Below are 19,031 nucleotides of genomic sequence, written 5' to 3' on the forward strand. Positions count from 1 at the left end.
AAAAAAAAAAGCATGCAGCAGCAAAGTCTGGCCTCAACTACCACTCGAAAGGCAACCAACAGAATTTGCCCTCTTTTTCTTAATCCATTCTATGCAATTCATTCTGAACAGTGAGAAATAATAACACCGTTTTCCCCTCCCTTCATTTTCCAGTTTTAATTTTCTGCCAGGGTCTCATCTTTAAACCTGGAGAGAAATAAGATTTTCCTTCTTCTTTTAAGGTAAGGAAAAATAAAAGAAAGAGTATAATGTCCCAAAGTGGCCAAAGATTCCGGTTTCCTCTTTACCATTGCTCTAAAATTATGGAACACTGACCTTCTGGAAGAATCCGCCACTTGTATCAATCATGATGGCATATAAGGAGACCTCTCTGAAGGAAAGCGCATCATAGCCATGGTTTTAATAGAAGACACTCGGATCTGGAATTTAAAAGTAACTGTAGTCAGATACTCTTATGGAAATGCCTCTCAGTTATTAATAATGCTAGTGTTTAACACTTTCAGACATTACCAAACCATCACAGACAAATATAAAAACAGTGGTTTAAGAGACCAGAATTTGTAGTCAGAAAAACCTGAATCCAAATACCCTTTCTCCTACTTACCGGTGAGGTGACTGCAATTCAAATGGTTTCACCTCTCTAAACCTCCATTTCCGAGGCTGGGAAATGCAGATACTGTTACCACGTATTGCAGCGTTGTGAAGTCAATGGCCTTAGCACGAGTAGCACGGAATAAACACTCAGAAAATGTCAAGTTATAATTACCAAAGGATCTCTTCATTCTGAGGCCCCCAAAAAGCCAAACAACTCGATTGAAGCACCACAGAAGGTCAATAAGGAAATCAGGATGGGGATCTCAGAAATGGAACAACTTTGTTTTTGCACAAGAGTCAACCAAGAAGGTGTTTTCCAGAAAGCAATACTCAACCAAATATATTTGCATTTTGTGGGGAAGAAAAGGGTTATCAAATAAATCTGGGAAATACTGGAGTTAAATAAAAATGTACTGTGTTTGGTTTGGCTTGGTTTTAACTGCAGGACTTCTAAGAATCGTTAATATGCTAATGTGTATTGTGAAACCAAGAAGGAGTCAAAATATAATAAAACTATTATTTTCTTTCTCCTTGATCCCCTTCCCAAAGCCAACTTTGCCCTAAGAGAAACCCAGCCAGAAAACTCTGGGTGTCTATCAAATCTGGGGTAGGTTCAAGGCAGCGATAGATGAAACAAGGTTATCACAGAGACATCATGGTCAGGGGCACCTCAAATTGACTTTATGTGAAATTGCACCCAGGGTCTTCATCCTGTCTGACAACAGCGGGCACATCCACTCTTTATGAAAGAAGGGTTTTATAATGGTCTCTTTCTCTCCTCCTCTCTTTTCCTCTCTCCCTCCTCCTACCTTCTCCTTTTGCTGTTGCAATTTCTGGCCTCTACTTTCTTTCTCTTTCTTTGGCCCAACTCTCTCCCTCCAGCCACATGAACATCCTCCTTCAGGTCTAGATCTGCCAACCAAAGGTGGTCCCAACGAAATCAAAGAAAATCTGCTAGGGACTCTTGTCTCCAAAGCGTAAACCGAGTAGCAAGGGGAAACGGCCTTCCTCTAGGTAGACTGGTGTCTGAAATGAGCAGATAAGATTTGGAATTGGGAAGACCTAAATTTAAAGTCATCCTCTGCTTCTTACTGGCTGTGTGACCTTGGACAAGTCACTAGCCTCTTTGAAACTCTTTTTTTTCCCTCTCATTTTTAAAATGAAGTTGTTTCAAGAGTCAGCGGTAACATATGTAAAGTACCTGGCATTTGGTGGGTCCGTAATTGGTTTTTAGTATCACAGTAACTCTAGTCCTTACAAAGGACTGTCTGACATGACTTTTTGTGTACAGAATGTCTCTACATCCATCAAATGTCTTACAATTTTCAATTTTTCTTTATTCTTCTACTAGAAACTTGGAAGTGTTTTTCTTCCAAAAGGCTAATCATACATAGGTCCAAGGTTTTTATTCTTCACTAAAATGAGCACCACTGTTAGTTAAATAACCAGATGTAAACAAGGAATTCCACCCACGTTGGGCTGATGGAGATTATCTGCATTTCACACTGTAATCCAAATAGTGGATGTCTGAAAATAGTCATCCCAATAACTACCCATAGCAACACATACTTTAAGTAGCTCTCCCCCACCACAAAAAAATATCTTTGATTCAGGAATTCCCCCATGGGAAATTTAAACCTAAGAAAATCAACATTCTGCAAAGTTTTAAACATCAAGGTGTTCATTACAGTGTTCTTTTTTATTGAACAAAATTGGAAGCGAACTCAATGTCCAGCATAAGCAGAATGGTTTTGCGTAAACTATAATAATCTACGTGATAGAACTCAGGCAGCTATCAACAATGAGGTTTTCAAGTGAAAAATTACAAAAAGAGGCATCACAAAGAGAGCACTTACAGCCATGTAAATCTAAAAAAAAGTAGCAATAATAATACAAAAAGAAAGGACTAGAAGGAAATACAGCAGAATGTGAACAGAATGTGAACAGAATGTGAACATCCCTGGATGGTGGAGTCATGATTAACAATTTTCTAATTTTCAAAATGCTTCATAAAGGAAAAAAAAAAAAAAAGTGCATTTTATTTTAAAGTTTGTTGGTTTTTTTAAGTTGGTTTCTCCTTTCTGTGTCCCCTGATCTGGTTGCATTAGACCCTACTCTCAGCTAACTATGAGTCTATTCAAAATGTTGTTACAAATGAAACGGCATGGTTGGGCAATTTTACTACCCTAGGGAAATAATCACAAGGCTATATTTTAGAAAATAATGCATCTTTTTTTTGTTGTTCTGATTCCTGTTGCAGGACCAATGCCTTAGTTTCAACTTTCCAGCCTGGATCCCTCTGAGCCCCTTCTTCATCGCTCCACCCTGCTTCTGACATTGAACTCCTGACACCCTGCTCTGAGAAGACTGCCAAAAAGAAAAAAATAAAAAAAAAGATAAAAAAAAAAAATAACACCCCGGCCATTTCTCTTCATCCTCACTAACAATTTGGTAATGAAGTATTGATTTCCACTTCTCTGCTTATGGACGATATTAGATTTTCATTGATAAACTGCAATGGAGCCGTCTCGTCTCTGCAGTCCCCCTTTCACTGTCACAAGAAAACAAAGTGCCACTGAAGAAAGTTAATGACTGAAAACATTGATGTACTTATTTTGTCAGTTTGTAACACTTGACAGGAAAGGGGAGGGAAAAAGTATAAGTCTTCATAGCTTAATGTCCAAGCGGGCTGCTCTCGACATAAACACTTGGAAGCTTAGTTCTCATGGTAATGTCCATTTCCTATTTATAACCCCTCTGGGAACGTTTGTCTAAAGGAAATGTTTCTGTTCAGTGCAACAATTACGGTTGCACCTGGATTGCCCAGTCCTGCCCCTGCACTAGGGAGCCATTAATCACCACAAAGTGGAAGAATTATGAGGTTAAACTGGAGTTTGAGCCAAGAAAACCTCTGAACAATGTTCATCTTCTGTGAAAGTTGTTCAAACATTTAGGCTTAACCATATTGCTGCCAAAGACTTGTTCCCCATGCAGTAGTGGGCATCTTTTTCACCATTATTATCTTGATTGATCGGAAGAAATAGTTTTAAGCATGCACCACTGTCTTATGAGACCTGTACATTGGGAGAAAAAAAAAATGGGGGAAACTAGCGAGATGTAGAATCTGAAAGAAAGGAAGGAAATGAGATCATTGCAGGGTGGAAAGTTCAACAGCAGCCTTTTTTGGTAAACTTGTTCTGCAGGACCTGTTGTTTACGGGGCTCTGAAACACAGCTCAGCTTCAGAAACAACGGAAAGCATGAAATAGGATGTCCATTTTAAATGTGTTCCTGCAACTTTTTTTCATTAAAACTTTGAGGGCCCTATTTTAATTTGTGGAATATTCCCGTTAATAATGAGATCTAATTAAGACATCCATTAAAAGCCCGTTAAAGTTAATTTAACGTAAAAATTCCAATAGAACTGTATTAGATTTTCTCCATTAAATTAACGTTATGGATTTTTAACGGATGTCTTAATTATATGTTATTATTAACGGGAATACTGTATTACACAGATTAAAATCAGGCCCTAAGTCAACTTGGAAAAGCTTAGAGCATGTTTTAATATTAAAAGTCTTGCATACCTAGTGCCCTGTTTGGAAATGCAGGAGTAGATCTATTTACTCTAGTTGAGCATTTTCTATACAACTGAAAGCAACCTATAATAGATAAATCCATCATTGCATTTAAACAATGAATTTCCTTATTCTCAAAGGACAAATAAGTCTGGATTGTGTTGAAAACTGCTACTCAGCTATAGGCAAAATATTTAAACTATTCTAGGCACAACACTAGAAACTAGGTGATTCTGAAACAAAGGAAATATTTTTGTTGTTGCTTTAATTACCCAGATTATCTCACACACACACACATACATACACACAACATCAACAACAACAACTCAGCACTGACAAATGAAACCAAACATATCTTCTTCAGCATTTCTCATGGAGGCTGCCTGTTGGAATTGTTTTGGAAATTCTGACATGATCCCTAAATTCAACATTGGGATTAAAAAAAAAAAAAAAAACCCTTCTTATTTACCTCCTAGGGAAAGTGTTGCCCTTATGCCACATATAATAGCAAATTGCTTTTTTTATGGCATGCATAACCTAGATGGGAAAAAATATGGCGCTTCGGGGAAGGAGGGAAAAAGTAAATGAAGTTCCAGGAATGTCATTCTGAAGTAATGAGGCATGGACAGAAAATATACCCCTCACATCATCGGATTGAGATGGCAGTCGAAATAGCTTCATTGAAGTGTCAGTACTCATCCATCAATCAATCACCCACAAGGAAAAATAGCAACAGTACAACGGGGCGGCTTTTATGGGATTTACTCATGGGCATAGGAAATAGCAGCTCAAATGTAGTTCTGACATGAAGAGCAAGGTGCTGATATTATTTTTTATGATGGGAGGATCATAAAGTGAATTGAGAACAGCGAGGTCTGTCTTTGCTTAACCTATTCAACTGGAAATGAATGGAGCTCAACTGGAAAGGAACAGTCTTCAGATGGGTTAAGATTGAAAGGTGGGATCTACCGCGCACTGTCCTTCAACAACGAAATTCTATTAAAGGAAAATCAATGCATTAGCATTGGGGTTCTTGAAGCTGTTAAAAATTGCTCGCTCCAACCCAGGGTTAGTAGCTAAAGTTACACAGTTCAGATCCTGCTGCAGGAATCCAAAAGCAAATGCTTGAGTTCCTGCTCCAGTTGTCAGGGGAAATAATACATTCTCAACTCCATGGCAATTTTTCTCCCTTCTAAGAAAAAATAAATAAATCATCTGCTTCAACATACAATCTATATGGTTTTGTTAGCGCAATTTCTATGGTGGGGTGGGAGGCCAGAGACAAAAATACTGATAAATTTGGTAAGACTCATGAATTGGTAACTGTGGATGTCCCTGCTGAGAGACAGCTGCTAATGTTCTTAGGAAACAAGATGATCTGGGCTTGCGCTGTGAGCTACATGCAGCTCTTGATGTATTCCTAGAGACCAGGCCTGTCTTCATTTGGCAAGCCCTGTGAGGCTTCTAGGAGCTTCTTTCTGGAAGGAATGACAAAATAAAATGAACTAAGGAGCATGGTTGTATCTGCTTTCATACCACTCCCCTCCTTTCTCTGGTTAACCGTAGTTCTGATAAGATAGAACTTCAACAGTAGGAAGGAATATGGCATGCAAATATCATGCAAATTACACTCCAGTATCTCCATTCCTCTACCACTCTTTGGTATCAGTAAGGGTGAGATATTGCCTTTCCTTCCCCAGCTCTCCTTCCAGCTAATGCCACCAACTAACTGCAAATTGAAAGATGCATTTAAGAAGTTATATATAAATGTATGCATTTTATTCATTTGGTAATTCGTGCATTTGGCAATCTCACCAAATACAATACAAAGCACATGGATAGAAGGTACAACAGGAAACAATTTCTTCAGAAAATTCATTCAACAAATATTGGGCACCTGCCACATGCCCACCACTGTTCTAGGTGCCACGGGATACAACAGCAAACACTTCAAACAACGCCCTGGCCCTCCTGTTGCTTACAGTGCAAAGAGAAGCTCTTCAAAGATAGCGGCTACCCACACAGCTGGGGGCGGAGCTCACACAAGGTGAAATGACCCTCACGTTATTCGCATTTTATTCTTGTTTTTAAAAATAATAGTTTTTCAGAATAAGGAATTCTCCTTCTGAAAAGCATACGGAGAAGAAATAGCTTAAAAATAGGTCAAGGCTGAAAAGCAGAATATAATCAAACAATAAATTGGATAGCCCAGACAGGCCCCACAGAATTTCTTTCAGGTCTCAAAGAGATTTCTTAAAACTCACCCCCCAAAATGTACCGGCTTGGATGTTTGAAACTTGCGAAATTAATGTCATGGGCATGAGCCACTGAATGGAGTTAAAATGCAGAAAATAGACAAATAAAATCACATATCTGGGAAGGATTTATACAATTCTGGTTAAGCAGTGAAGAGGTGTGTGTGGATGTGTATATATATGAATTTCACTGTTATTTTCCGGTGTCTGTAGACAGTGCAGCTCTAAGAGGCTATGATTTTCTGAAACTTCACAGTAAATCCAAAGATTACAAGGCCTTAAAGGTACCTGCATTCTGTTGCTTTTATATCTGTCACCAGATTAGTTTGCTGTGTTCAAAATTTTTCTTTTTCATTGAGTTTTATTTTTTAAGCTTGAAAATGCTTTTATTTAAAAAAAAAACATTAAAATTATCATTATCCCATTACCCTCTATTCTCTGCCACAAGAATAGCAGTGCAGAGCTGAATGCTACAATAAAAATAATAATAAAGAAATATACTGAAGGCTTTAAAACACATACATACACATGTAGTTCTAAAGAGTAATAAACGCAGTATCTATTTTGAACATGCATTAGACAAAAAAGCAAAACCAAACTTTCAGTTTATTTTTCCCCCTGTGAGATGTTAAAATGCTAATTTCATTTTCTCCCTTCCTATATGTGGCACTTTCTCAAAATATCTATGAAATAATTTTAGACAAAGATTGAGCTGGAGAAAGAGATACGAATTTCCATTCCCCCAGACCGAGAGCCATGTTTCCATTGCAAGGAAGCATTAAACATTTCAAAACTTATGAATCATCTTTAGAATTTCTAGAGGGGAATTTTACCTCTTTATCCAAAGTAAAAGCCACTTATCTCCTTTGGTTTTCTGTGACAGACTCAAAGGCAAAAGCAGATGCACAATTTCCAAGCTCTAGTTAATCTTCCTCCAACAGTTATGAACAATGGGCTAACGGGTGTGGGTGTTTCTCCAAAAATTATTCATGCACAAGGCAACCCAAAGCTTCAGGGAAAACTAGAAATGTTTTATGGATTAGAATAGGGCTGCTTTAAAATGCTAGTACCAGGTGGAACTCTCTTTCTGCAACGGGACTCTGTCCGTTACCTTTGGAAAAATACATTCCAAGTAAAATGGCTTTTCTAAGGCGTGATACCCTGATCTGACACCCTTCAACACTGATTTTATCAATAGCCATATGATTCTCCTTATGTCCTTTTAAACAACGGTCCGCTTGAAAAAGATTAAATACTCACAGCCCTTTGTATGATGTTTATTTGCTTAAAACTGCTTTTGGAAGTACAAATTATAACTCTTTTGTGAGAACCCCCAGAAATTGAAAAATTCAAATAAATCATCGCTTTAAAAAAAAAAAAAATCTAACAACCACCCCCAGACCCTCCAAAAAATAAATTCCATGTGTTGACTGAATTATCATGAACTGAAACCTACATTTGGACCTCAGTCCCCAGGAAACGGCTTATATTCACAGAACTTGAACAATCATACAATTGTAACTCAAATGTGAGGACTTTCGCTTTCTAAACACTCCGTGTAACATCCGAGAATTATAAATATGTACGTATATTTTTTAAATACACAAAGTTCAACCAGTCTGCAGAGAAAAAGTAAAATGTGTGCCCATTCTGCATTGAGTTAAATACTACAGAAACATTCCAGCTTTACATTGCAATATTTTGGCTTTATAGTACATCAGATGCTAGAAGGTGCAATGTAAGTCAAAAAGCTGACATAATAAACAATTCTCATTTGGCTCAGGGTTCTTCAATGACATAATATCTCCAGTGACAATATACCTTTTGGTCTCTGATGTCCTGGCAGGCTTCTAATTGCTTGCTACTTTGATTCCTAACAGCCAGGCACTATCGGCATGAATCATAAACTTCCAAACCCCTTTAATATCAAGAAGGCAGTTGATCATACACCATCTTTTTAATGGTTATCCAGTTCTTGCCCTGCAGAACACTTACAGCGTTTGAGGAAATTGGGCATCAACCATGTTATACATTACATATATACACCCTTCCATTAATACTAGAATTTTTTTTTTCTTTTAGAAAGGGCAGTGGGAGAAGTGGGACAGAGTGATCTGTGAAAGTTTATTCATCCTTGCTCTGAAGGAAAGTGTTTATTTGCCAGCAAAGAAAGGCAAACGCATTTTTATATTAGGAAAGCAGACCAGCCGTTTTCAAAGAAAAATGGCTGTAACCATACCTGTAGAATGTTTCTGTGCAAGTGCACTAATTTTCTATTGCCTGCATGCTGTATATAATACATTTGCTTGTATAGCAGGAGGAAAAACCAGGCTGTTTTCCTTGTGTATGATGCAGCTTGGATGGCTGGAAACATAAGCCTTCCATGCATTTTTATACTGTACATATTTGTGTATACTAACTATATCACCATGTATGAACACAGATTTTGTTATATTTGCTTGTTTCTGTTTCCTATCAAACTGGCCCATAATGGGGGTTCTTTTGTATAGAAAAATATGCTTGTAATTTTTTCCTGATCATTCTCTTTCAATGGCTTATGAAAGAATTAGATCTGAGTTTACAAAGAAATCATAAGAACCAAGTCTGTCTGTCTGCATGAGTCCCATCCAATTGCTGGATCCAAGGAGGAACCACCATCCTTAATCAGAGTTTTCCTTTAAAGGCATGCTCTACCCCTTGGGAAAACTGAAAACTCATCCATGTAGAATTATCTTCTTTGTCTTTTATCTAATAGTGCCTGAAATTTTTTTTTAATGTCTACTTAGAGGAAGAATTCATAATTGTCAAAATTTGAAGCATTAGCTTAATTTTGTTTTTATGACCTCGCGATTCTTCTCCTTATTTATTCGGTGGTTGTTGTAATGGAGCCCCAGGCCGTTCCTGACGTCGGCGGGTTCTTCTGCATTTAAGGATGTTTTTAAAATTACAAAGATTATTGAGCCAACAGGCTGTTTTAATCAAAACCATGTTTCACTTGTTTTTGATGATTATAAATTGTCCTTATGAAGGGGGAAAAAAAAAAAGTTTTCTGCAAGGAAGATTATACCACCCTGTGGCCAAACAGATTCATCACAAATCAGCATCTCTGCAAGCTTCTCTAGGATTTGGGAAATCTTGCCCTTGGCTGGCCATGCTTTCCTTTATTCCCCATCATCCTCAAATATGAGGTCTCAGCACAGTCACTATTTGCAAACTTCCAAAAGCTTTGCCACATCATCACTGCCCAAAAACAAACAACCTAACTGGAAATGACAGCTTTCCAGCTTGAAAAAAATAAAAAATAAAAAGGCAGGGATTTTCAGAAAGGGTGCTCCTGCTTTTGTCCCTGGGTGTCACCATGCTGTCGTCCCACCTAATGATGCACAATCTGGTCTTTATATCCCATGTAACTTCAATCAGGTCAAAAAAAAAATTCAGCTCATTGCTGAACAAAAATGACTTTGTTTGGGTGCACTTACGATGCATGCCTGTATATGAGGCTGCAGTATTGAATTATCTGTAGAAGGAGGTTTTTTTTGATACAATTTTACCACTAGAAATAAATTCTGATGGTGGAGATGAAGAAAACCCTGAAATTATATCTCAGAAGCCATTATTTTTTACATCTAAAGATTTTTTTTAAGGAAAATCATTCTACTTTGCGAACTATAATTAAAGCCCTGAATAATAGATACTATTTCTTTTAGCTATTGTGAAAAAAATACCACTAGCACCAGTCGCCAAGGTTATATGGAGCCCCTCATTTCCATCAAAAAGGTTTCTATAAGTATATTATTTACATTTTTAAACATGATAACTCTTTTCTTTGTGGCAGATTTTTAAAAAAAGTATTTTCTTCCACTCAGCAGTTACGGAAATAGACTGTTCCTATCTGAAACCTTATCATAATTTGCATCAGGAAACCCAACTGCCGACATTAAGGACCTGGGTGTGTTCAATTATGATTTTGCTGGAGGCTGTCCCTCATTTTAATGCTGCAGATATTGAACCACCTTTCTGAAATCTAGCTGATAGGGTATAGCAGAGACAGTTGTCTCTCAACACCATTAGCTTTGCAAATGGCTTCATTTCAGTCAACGCTGACTTCCGTTTTGGCCAATTGAAAAATGAAAATTAAAGGAGAGAGAGAAAAAAACACAGATGCACTTAAAACATGAAAAGAATTATTTATATGATAAAAATATATTTAGATTTTCAAAGCACAAGACTGAATAGAAGTGCTCTTTTTAAGCTTTCTGAAGATGTTACTGTTAAATGTCTTTCTACATCAGGCTTAATAAATCTGTAATGACATTTGATGGATTGATTTCTGCCTATGTGTGTTTTTTAAAGATGGCAAGAGAGGAGAGAGAGAGGGAAGGAACAGTACTGACGCCCAAGGAGGGCCAGCAAGGAAATTCTTGGTTGCTCGGACGCACTGACCCGCTACCAGGATCTCCTGGCATCTCCAGCAATTTTTTTTTACTCTTGCCAGCACACCTTGCTTGGCTTCCGGGCTGCCTTTGCACGCTCTTGAATGGGGTCAGCTTGCCCCTAAGTAATTTATGATGCAATCTCAGCAGCGGCAGCGGGCAGCTGTCTCACAAATCCAAGCGTGCCAGGACACAGGGCAGGCGTGATTGAGAAGGCCCAGCCTTCCCTCCCTCCGAGCGATGGCCCCGTTTACCGCTCAGTTTCCCCATGCACTCCCCTCCATTTCCTCTCACGTCCTGGGAGAATTGGACCATGTTTCACACACAAGCTGCCCAAGCAGACACTGATGCCCCACCAGAAATGATTTGTCACCTGCTCACCGCCAGCTCACGGCTTCTGTATTGCGTGGCTGCCTGAGCCCCATACTCGTTAAATTATGATGGTGACAGTGTCACTGGTTAGCTCCCTTTAATTTCCATGGCTCCATGTCTAGGCCATAAAACATGAGGGGCCAGGCTTGAGAAAGCAAGAAAGGTGATGGGGACACAGCAGGGGGTTGCACTGAGACAAAAGGGGAGGGTTTGGGATAAGCGATTTGGACCAAACCAAAGAGTCGTCCTTGGTCTTCACTCATTTCATAAGTATTTATTGATTACCTACTATGTGCTAGGTCTGAAGGTTACACTGATAAATAAATATGATGATGGTTAGAACAGGCTCTAGAGTCAAACTGCGTTAAAATCCCAGCTCTGTGTTGTCTTGTTTCCGAGACCTAGGGCAAGATGACAGGAAGGAAAGAACACATAGAGGATGAGTCTAGAGGCAGAAGACACCCAGAGGTGGCCCCCATTCAGCCCGAGGGGTCAGGGAAGGAGGTGGTGGCAAAACCCCTGGTGTGATTGGAGTTAATTTCTCAAAGAACAGATGCCTTAAGTCCCCCTTTCTCCAATCTAATCCAGCAACAACTTCTGTTGTTTCTAAATTCAAAATATGACTCAAACCTGCACACTTTGCATCTCTCCTAGACTTCCGCACGGGCCTTCTAACTGGTCTCCCACCTGTCACCCTGTAGACCCCCAAACACTAATGCATTCGCCACACAGCAGCTGGTGTGGCTATGGTGATCAAGTAGATGAAATCATGTCACTTTGTCAGTCAAGGCCAGGAGTTAGCACACTTTTTCTGTGAAGGGTCAGATGGTAAATACGTTCAGCTCTGCAGGCCACATGGCCTCTGTCCCAACTACTCAACTCTGACACGGTAGCAAATGTAGCCACAGGCACCAGTAAGCAAACGGGCATGGCAGTTTTCCAATAAAACTTTTTTACAAAACTGGCAAAGGCCTGGATGTTGCCCATGGGCCAGAGTTTGCCAACCCCCTCTCAACGCCCTCCACATCAGGTTTCCATTTGCATTAGATCAATTTCCAGTGGAAACAGAGCCTGAGATGAGGATGTATGTGCAAGGGGTTTACATGGCGGTGAATCCAGGAGACCCCACTAGGGACATGGGGAAGGGACATGTGAAAGGGAAAAACACCAGGAAGAGGCTTGAAGAAGGGTCACCCCTGTGGGCAATGGGGCTTGATCCCTCTGGGGACTCTGGGAGACTGTAGGACATGCCTACATTGTCTGCCCTGAGGGTGGGCGATCTGGGGTTTTCATATACCACGTCCCCTCTGCGTTAGCTGCTGCAGGGAGGAGTAGGGGCACATTAACTCCTCCGAACTTCTAACCTGCCCAAAGGTTGGGAGAATTGGGCTTCAGTAGCCAGAGAATGGCCTGAGGCTCCGAGTCACAGGTGCTTGACACTGGAAGTTGAGATGATACAGAGGGAAGGGCCAATGGTAAGGGATACAGGTAGGGCTCCTGTAGTCACCTGGTCTCGCTTAGGAGGGATCTCTACACTCCCCAGGGAGGACTGAGACCTGCAGGGTGTGACCCCTGCCTACCTCCCTGGCATCATCTCCCCGTTGCACACTCAGCTCCAGCCACACTGTCCTACACCACGCCACACTCTTTCCTTGGGTGGGAGTGTCATCATCCAGCTGGGCTTCTTCACATCGTCCATGTTGCAGCTTTGAGGTCACCTCCCCAGAAAGGCTCTCCCTGGGTCCCCAGCCAGAGTACCCTCTTTCTTTCCCCCAGAGTCCTTATCATGAGCTGTTGTTATTGTGTTCATTTGTGTGCTGTCAGTTTCCCCCACAGGCCACCGGACAAGAGCAGAAACCAATGCCTTGTTCACATCCTTCCAATACGAGTTATTGTAATTGGCATATCATGGGTGTTCAACAAATATTCTTTAAAATATTTAAATAGAAGAATGCAGTTTTGCTGGAGACCTGGGAATACCTCAGCCACTATCTCTGAAAGCTTCCCTGCCTTCACCCTGCCCACTCGTTGCCAGAATCTTCCAGGATCCACCTTTTCCATCCTGCCCAAGGGCAGTGAAGTATTTCTTAAGGACTTCCTGGGGATCAAAGAGAGTAACCGACCCTGGATCTAGGAACACATCATTGGACCCTCTTCACTTTCAGGTTAGTGGGCGCCTCCGAGCTCCCCTGGGCTGGGGGGTGTGGCCTCAGGGAGTGGCCGGAAGAGGAGCAAGTCAAGACTGTGAGACTCTGCACCCCACAGGAGGCCCCAGCTACCCACCACCCCAGAAGGCCAAGTGTGGACGCCGGGCAAGCCCTGGGAAGTCAAGACGCCCCTCCCAAGTAAGAAGGGTCAGGCCGGGTGAACCGAGGGTCTTCCAAGCAAGTCCCAAGTGTGTCTAACTTTTCCTACAACTTCTATCTTCTACATGGCAAATCTGAATCTGTGCTCCACAAAGTGAGCATTTAAAAACACTACAATAGTGCCATTTGAGGTTTTTCTATACATGTATATGCATACATAAATTAAAGCATAAAGATTTTAGATGATAGATAAATTGATAGATAATAAAGTAGCAAAAATAATTATGGTGAAGGAATTTCCCTATTAGGTACAAAAATATACTATACAGACATAATAATTTTTAAATACTGGACTGGCACCAGGGTGGACAAACAACTCAATGGAAAACAATATAATGCCCAGGAATGTGGTAAATGTTTAAATAAATTTAGTATACAATCTAAGGAAGGATTTTAAATTTGTGGAGAAAAGATGTATTAATAGCCAATGAAAGGGTGCCCAAATAATTGCAATGTAAATTCTTTAGGAACAAAAGTAAGTTATATATCTATCTTATACTGTACATTCAAGTATATTTCAGATGGAATAAATAATTAAATCTAAAAATGAAAGCATAAAGCAACTAGTGTGATATATAGGTTGATAGTTATCTGATGCCTGGTAGGAAAGTCATTCTCAGGCATAAATGCTGGGGAAAAAATAATAAAAAATAAACTCTGGAAGTCAAAAAAACCCACCATAAATACAATTAAAAGTCACAGACTGGGGGGAAATGGTTTGCATTGATACATGATTAATGGTTACTGGTATAATTCATGGTATCAAGAAAGCATATGTATCTCTAAGAAAAATAAATAAATATCCAAATAGAAAATTTGGGCAAAATTCATGAACCAACAGCGTGCAAATAAAAAAATCCAAATAGCTAATGAACATTTGAGAAAATGTCAAGTGACAGCAATAACCACAGAAATGAACATTAAAACAACAAGGATAAGTCATTTTCACTTATCAAATTGACAAAAATGAAACACCACATTTCCATTGTTGAGGAGGGCTCAGTGAAGAGGCACCTACACATACTGCTGCAGGGAGTAAAAATGGATGGGGACTTTCCAGAAAATGATTAAGCAATATTTATCAAATTCTCTAAAATGTGCATACTCTTTGATTAATTACTCTTCTAGAGAGTTTTCCTCAGAAAATAATTGAAGACATGCACCAAGATTTATTTAATAAGAATGTCCAATCATAACTTGGGTTATAATTGTGAAATATAGGAAAGAACCTGAGTGTTCTAAAATAGATTGATTAAATAAATTATGGTACCTCTATGTGGTGGGGCAATATACAGTTCTGAAAGTTTAGGTGCTTTGAAATTAGTCACAATATATTTAATTAAAAAAAAGGAAAAGAAAAATAAGCAGAAAATAAGTAGATAGAAAAGGAATACAGATAATAAGATCTATAGGTGAAAAAAAGAGTACACCGAAAGATTATTGCGGTGGAATTACGAATAATGTTTATTCTTATATTCTATTTTATGCTTTTATTTTTTTACTACCAAAATATTCTATGATCAGCATGCATTAAATGCAGAATAAAATAATTATATTATAGCTTTTCCTGTGTGCCATATTCAATTTTGTTCAGAAACATGGGCTATGTACCTCCTGTGTGCCAGACATTGCTACTTTCTAGAATTCAGAGAGGAGAGGCACAATCCGTTTCCTGAAGAATGCACAGTCTGTATGTCTGCAGAAAACACAAGTGCAGGCAATAAAAACACCAGACAGAGATACCACAATGGGTAGTGAGTGTCTTTGTGATGTTTCCTTTCGTCTACTTTTTCCATATCATCCATATTTTTTTAAATGAGTTTGTCTTTATTTGGGGGTGAGGTGTTATTTTTAATTTTTAAAGAAACATCTCAATGCAACATGACCACAGTGTATGAAGGAAACCAAAACAAGCGATAAAATTCAGTAAAATGAAGACATGACAGCAGCAGCTTTCCGCCCAGGGGAGTGGGGAAAGCTATCGGGGCATGTCAGCAATCATCACTTGCTCAGGAAAGGCCCACTCCCACCTGAGCCAAAGTGTCTCCATGACCTTGTCTCGCAGCACTTAAGACATTGGTAATTTTACTCTCTTTGCAAGATCATACCTTCCTCACTTATGCTAAAAGTGGTAGCTAGCTAGCCTGTACAGCCTATTGTTCTAAGACTTCACATATATTATTTCATTTAATCCTCACAAACAACCCTCTGAGGTAGGTACGATTTTCACCCCCCTTTTACAGATGAAGAAACTGAGGAACAGAGAGGGCAAATAAGTTGCTCAAGGACAACCAGTGCATAAGCAGCAGAGCTGGGATTCAACCAGGCAGCCTGGCTCCCACACCTGGGATCTTGGGCAATTCTCTACTAGGGGTCAGTAGATGGCATCCTGCGGGCCAAATCCAGCCCGCCGCCTAGTTTGTAAATAAAGTTTTATTAGAACACAACCATGCTCGTTTGTTTATGTGCTGCCTAGGGCTGCTTTAGTGCTACAGCGGCCAAGGTGAGTGGTTGCCACAGAGGTGGGGCGCAGGGCTCTCGCAGCTCCATACGGCTGCTCCAAGCCCCCCAAGTTGCAAAGACGCAGCTGGGACTCAATTTTGTCTCTTGCCTTCCAAAGCTGAAAATATTTAGCATCTGGCCTTTTACAGAAAGAGGCGTGCCGACCCCCGCTACGCTGTCACTAGATCGCAGACTCCACTGCCTGCACTGAACCCCCAACCCTCACCCGTCACAGATACTCAAGAAAACGTTTGTTGAGAGAATCTGTGAATACACAAATGAGTTCTGGCTAATACCTTAATATTTACTGTGCACTAATGCTTACCCGGTGTATAAGCCACTACGCTAAGAAATGTCCAAAGGCTCGTAGAGACCCCACCAGACAATCGAGAAGACGCATTGCCCAGATTGCAGACTGCTGGACATGGAACCCAAACTCAGACCTAGGTATTAGGTATGGAAATGCCCACATACTTGTAAGCCACTGGCAGAAGGCTTAGAAAATGGTAGCCCCTTAAAAACAGACAGTTTCTTCACCATATAAAGATGATTATGGCCTAAATTCTGTGGTATTAGCAGAAAGTGTCCCAGGAGCCCCCAAAGGAAACAGACGGGCCTGGAGGGCCACGGGGTAGAGAGAGAGGCGAGGGACACAGTGAAAGAGAAAGCGAACACCACTAGAAAAGCTCTTTGAAATATGAACTGGCGTCTCATTCCCACCCCAGATTATCCAGTCCCCCCTTGGTCGGCTTCCCAGTCTCCAGAATTAAGCTCTTCCTGTCTCCAGGGAGATGGAAGGGATTTGGGAAAACACATGATGTTCTAAGATGGAAGAGGCAAGTTTCCTGCACCCTGAGCCACCCCAACCCGCCCTCGCCCCTTGATGAATTACCTTTCATGGCTCCCCAGGGCCCCAGGATACGGTAGAATGGCACAGCAGGCCCACGAGGCCCTGTGCGGCCCACTCCTCTCGCAGGCTCTAGGCTCCAGCCAAACCGAAGTCCACTCAGTTCCACCATCCAGCCCGCTCCCTCCTGACGCAGCACTTTGCAGGTGCTGTGCACCTGCCTGAAACATGCTTTTCCCTTCGTCCTTCGTGCCTCCTCGTCTTCGGGGGGCCGGCGCTGACCCCCAGTCTAGGACGAGTCCCCATCCCCTCCTCCCCCGCCCCGGGAGCGCCTGGACCTGGGCTTTGCCCACGGCCTCCTCCTGCAGGCGCCTGGTCAGTTCCTCCGGCTGCTTCCGAGCACCAGGCCCGGGCCGGGCAGTGGGGGCTCAGGGACGCTGCGGGGAGTCGGCAGGAGATCAGGAAGGCAGTGCGGTGTCCCCCTCGCATGGCCTCAGATACAGTCCTCACTGTGGTACAGAAAGTGCCGCTTGCCCGTCGTAGAGATGACCAACAGAGGCCCAGAGGGTAAGTGACGCCCTGAGAGCCGGAGCCACGGGACGCAACCGAGCAGACCTGGAAGCCAAGCCGGACCTCAAATCCTGAGCTCTTCTCACAGCTCGTTGCCCTCTCGGCTTGGTTCCATTTCTTTGCCTTCTTCTACACTTTTGCTCTCCCATTCATACCCCATATGCAGGTTTAGACTGAGAGGTAATTAATATAATATAGTATAATATAGTATAATATAATATAATATAATATAATATAATAATATATCAACAAAATATAAAAACAATATATGAAACATAATATAATGTAGCATAACATAATATATATGCATTATATATGCTATTAATAACACTGTTATTTTTAATATACTTTTATATAATATACATTAAAACTTAACTCTTATTGAGCATTTACTCTGTATCAAGTTCTTATCAGAAATCTTCTTTCTTAATTCTTATGATTGTCCTAAAACTTGCATTCTCAACAGGAGCAATATCACCCCCAAAGGAGCAAAAATTTGTTCTTGGTGGGGAGTGGGGTGGAAAATCTTAAATATTATGATAATCGGGGCCCTCCAACGGGCCTCAGTACCTAAACAGATATCCAGAATATCTGTGGTACTCAAATTCCATGGGGAGGGGAAAAATGTCTAAAATGGTTCCTCCAGGGGCAATAACAATTAAAAAAAAAAGGAAGAAAGGAAGGGAGGGAAGGAGGACAGTTTGAGGAAGACTGCCCTGAAACATAGGAGTTCTTGTCAACCCCATTGTACCGGCTCAAGAGGTCGGCTCCCTGGGCCAAGGGCGCACAGCCAGCCATCTGTAGAGGAAGAATCCAAACCGAAGACTGTCTAACGGGAAGCCATGGCCTGAGGGACTTCTGAAAGCCGGCCCCGGACATTAGGCTATAGTTAGAGGTGGGAAGGTCCTACAGGGCTCACCACTCAACATCAAACCAGCAACATCAGCATCACCTGGAGTGTGTTAACAATTCAGACTCTCAGGCCCCGCCCCAGAACCTGCATTTTAACAAGATGCCAGGGGAGGCATCAGTACTTTCCTTCGCTAAGGGACCTGGGAGCCCCATGGCCACAGAGGTCTCTCTAACAGCAAAGAGACAAAGACATTCACAGTTGTTCCCAAATCTCAGGTCTCCAGCTCCAGTTGGAAACGCCCTTGTCAGACTAATTATACTTATGGGTGTTCTGTGATTTGCTGTATTCTCGGAAAAAAGAAAGAAAAATGAAGTTCTCTTTCAGGTTTTCAGGGTAGATTATGTCAAATATTTACAAAGCAAACATCATTCTAGAGGCACACCATTCTCTTCCTGCTGATTAGGGCGCTGCCAATCACGCCTTGATGAGAGGGCCTGTCAGCTGTTCTCAATAGAAACCACCTGTCAGCTTGGCTGAACTGTGCAGCCTGCCTTGCTGGGTGGTGGAGGGAGAGGGCTCCGAAGGCAGGTGCTCCTTGGCACAGACCCACCTTTTGGGAGGAGATGGACTCGAGGCTGACTGTTCAATGAGGGTGGGCTAGA

At 41.2% G+C, this 19,031-nt stretch overlaps 1 protein-coding gene across 2 annotated transcripts in view; it reads left to right on the forward strand.

Annotated features, from left to right (window-relative positions):
- TSHZ2 (teashirt zinc finger homeobox 2) overlaps positions 1 to 4,740 on the forward strand; it is a 444,871-nt gene extending 440,131 nt beyond the window's left edge. For both annotated transcript variants that reach the window (XM_037811612.1, XM_037811616.1), the window contains exon 3: positions 2,855 to 4,740. Coding sequence is in view for 1 of the 2 variants with exons in the window: in XM_037811616.1 (XP_037667544.1) it covers positions 2,855 to 2,856 (2 nt within the window). In the remaining variant the exon portion in view is untranslated. The remainder of the gene's footprint in view (positions 1 to 2,854) is intronic.
- Positions 4,741 to 19,031: the final 14,291 nt, after the last annotated feature.

Source organism: Choloepus didactylus, chromosome 19 (assembly GCF_015220235.1).
Source record: "Choloepus didactylus isolate mChoDid1 chromosome 19, mChoDid1.pri, whole genome shotgun sequence".
Classification (NCBI taxonomy): domain Eukaryota; kingdom Metazoa; phylum Chordata; class Mammalia; order Pilosa; family Megalonychidae; genus Choloepus; species Choloepus didactylus.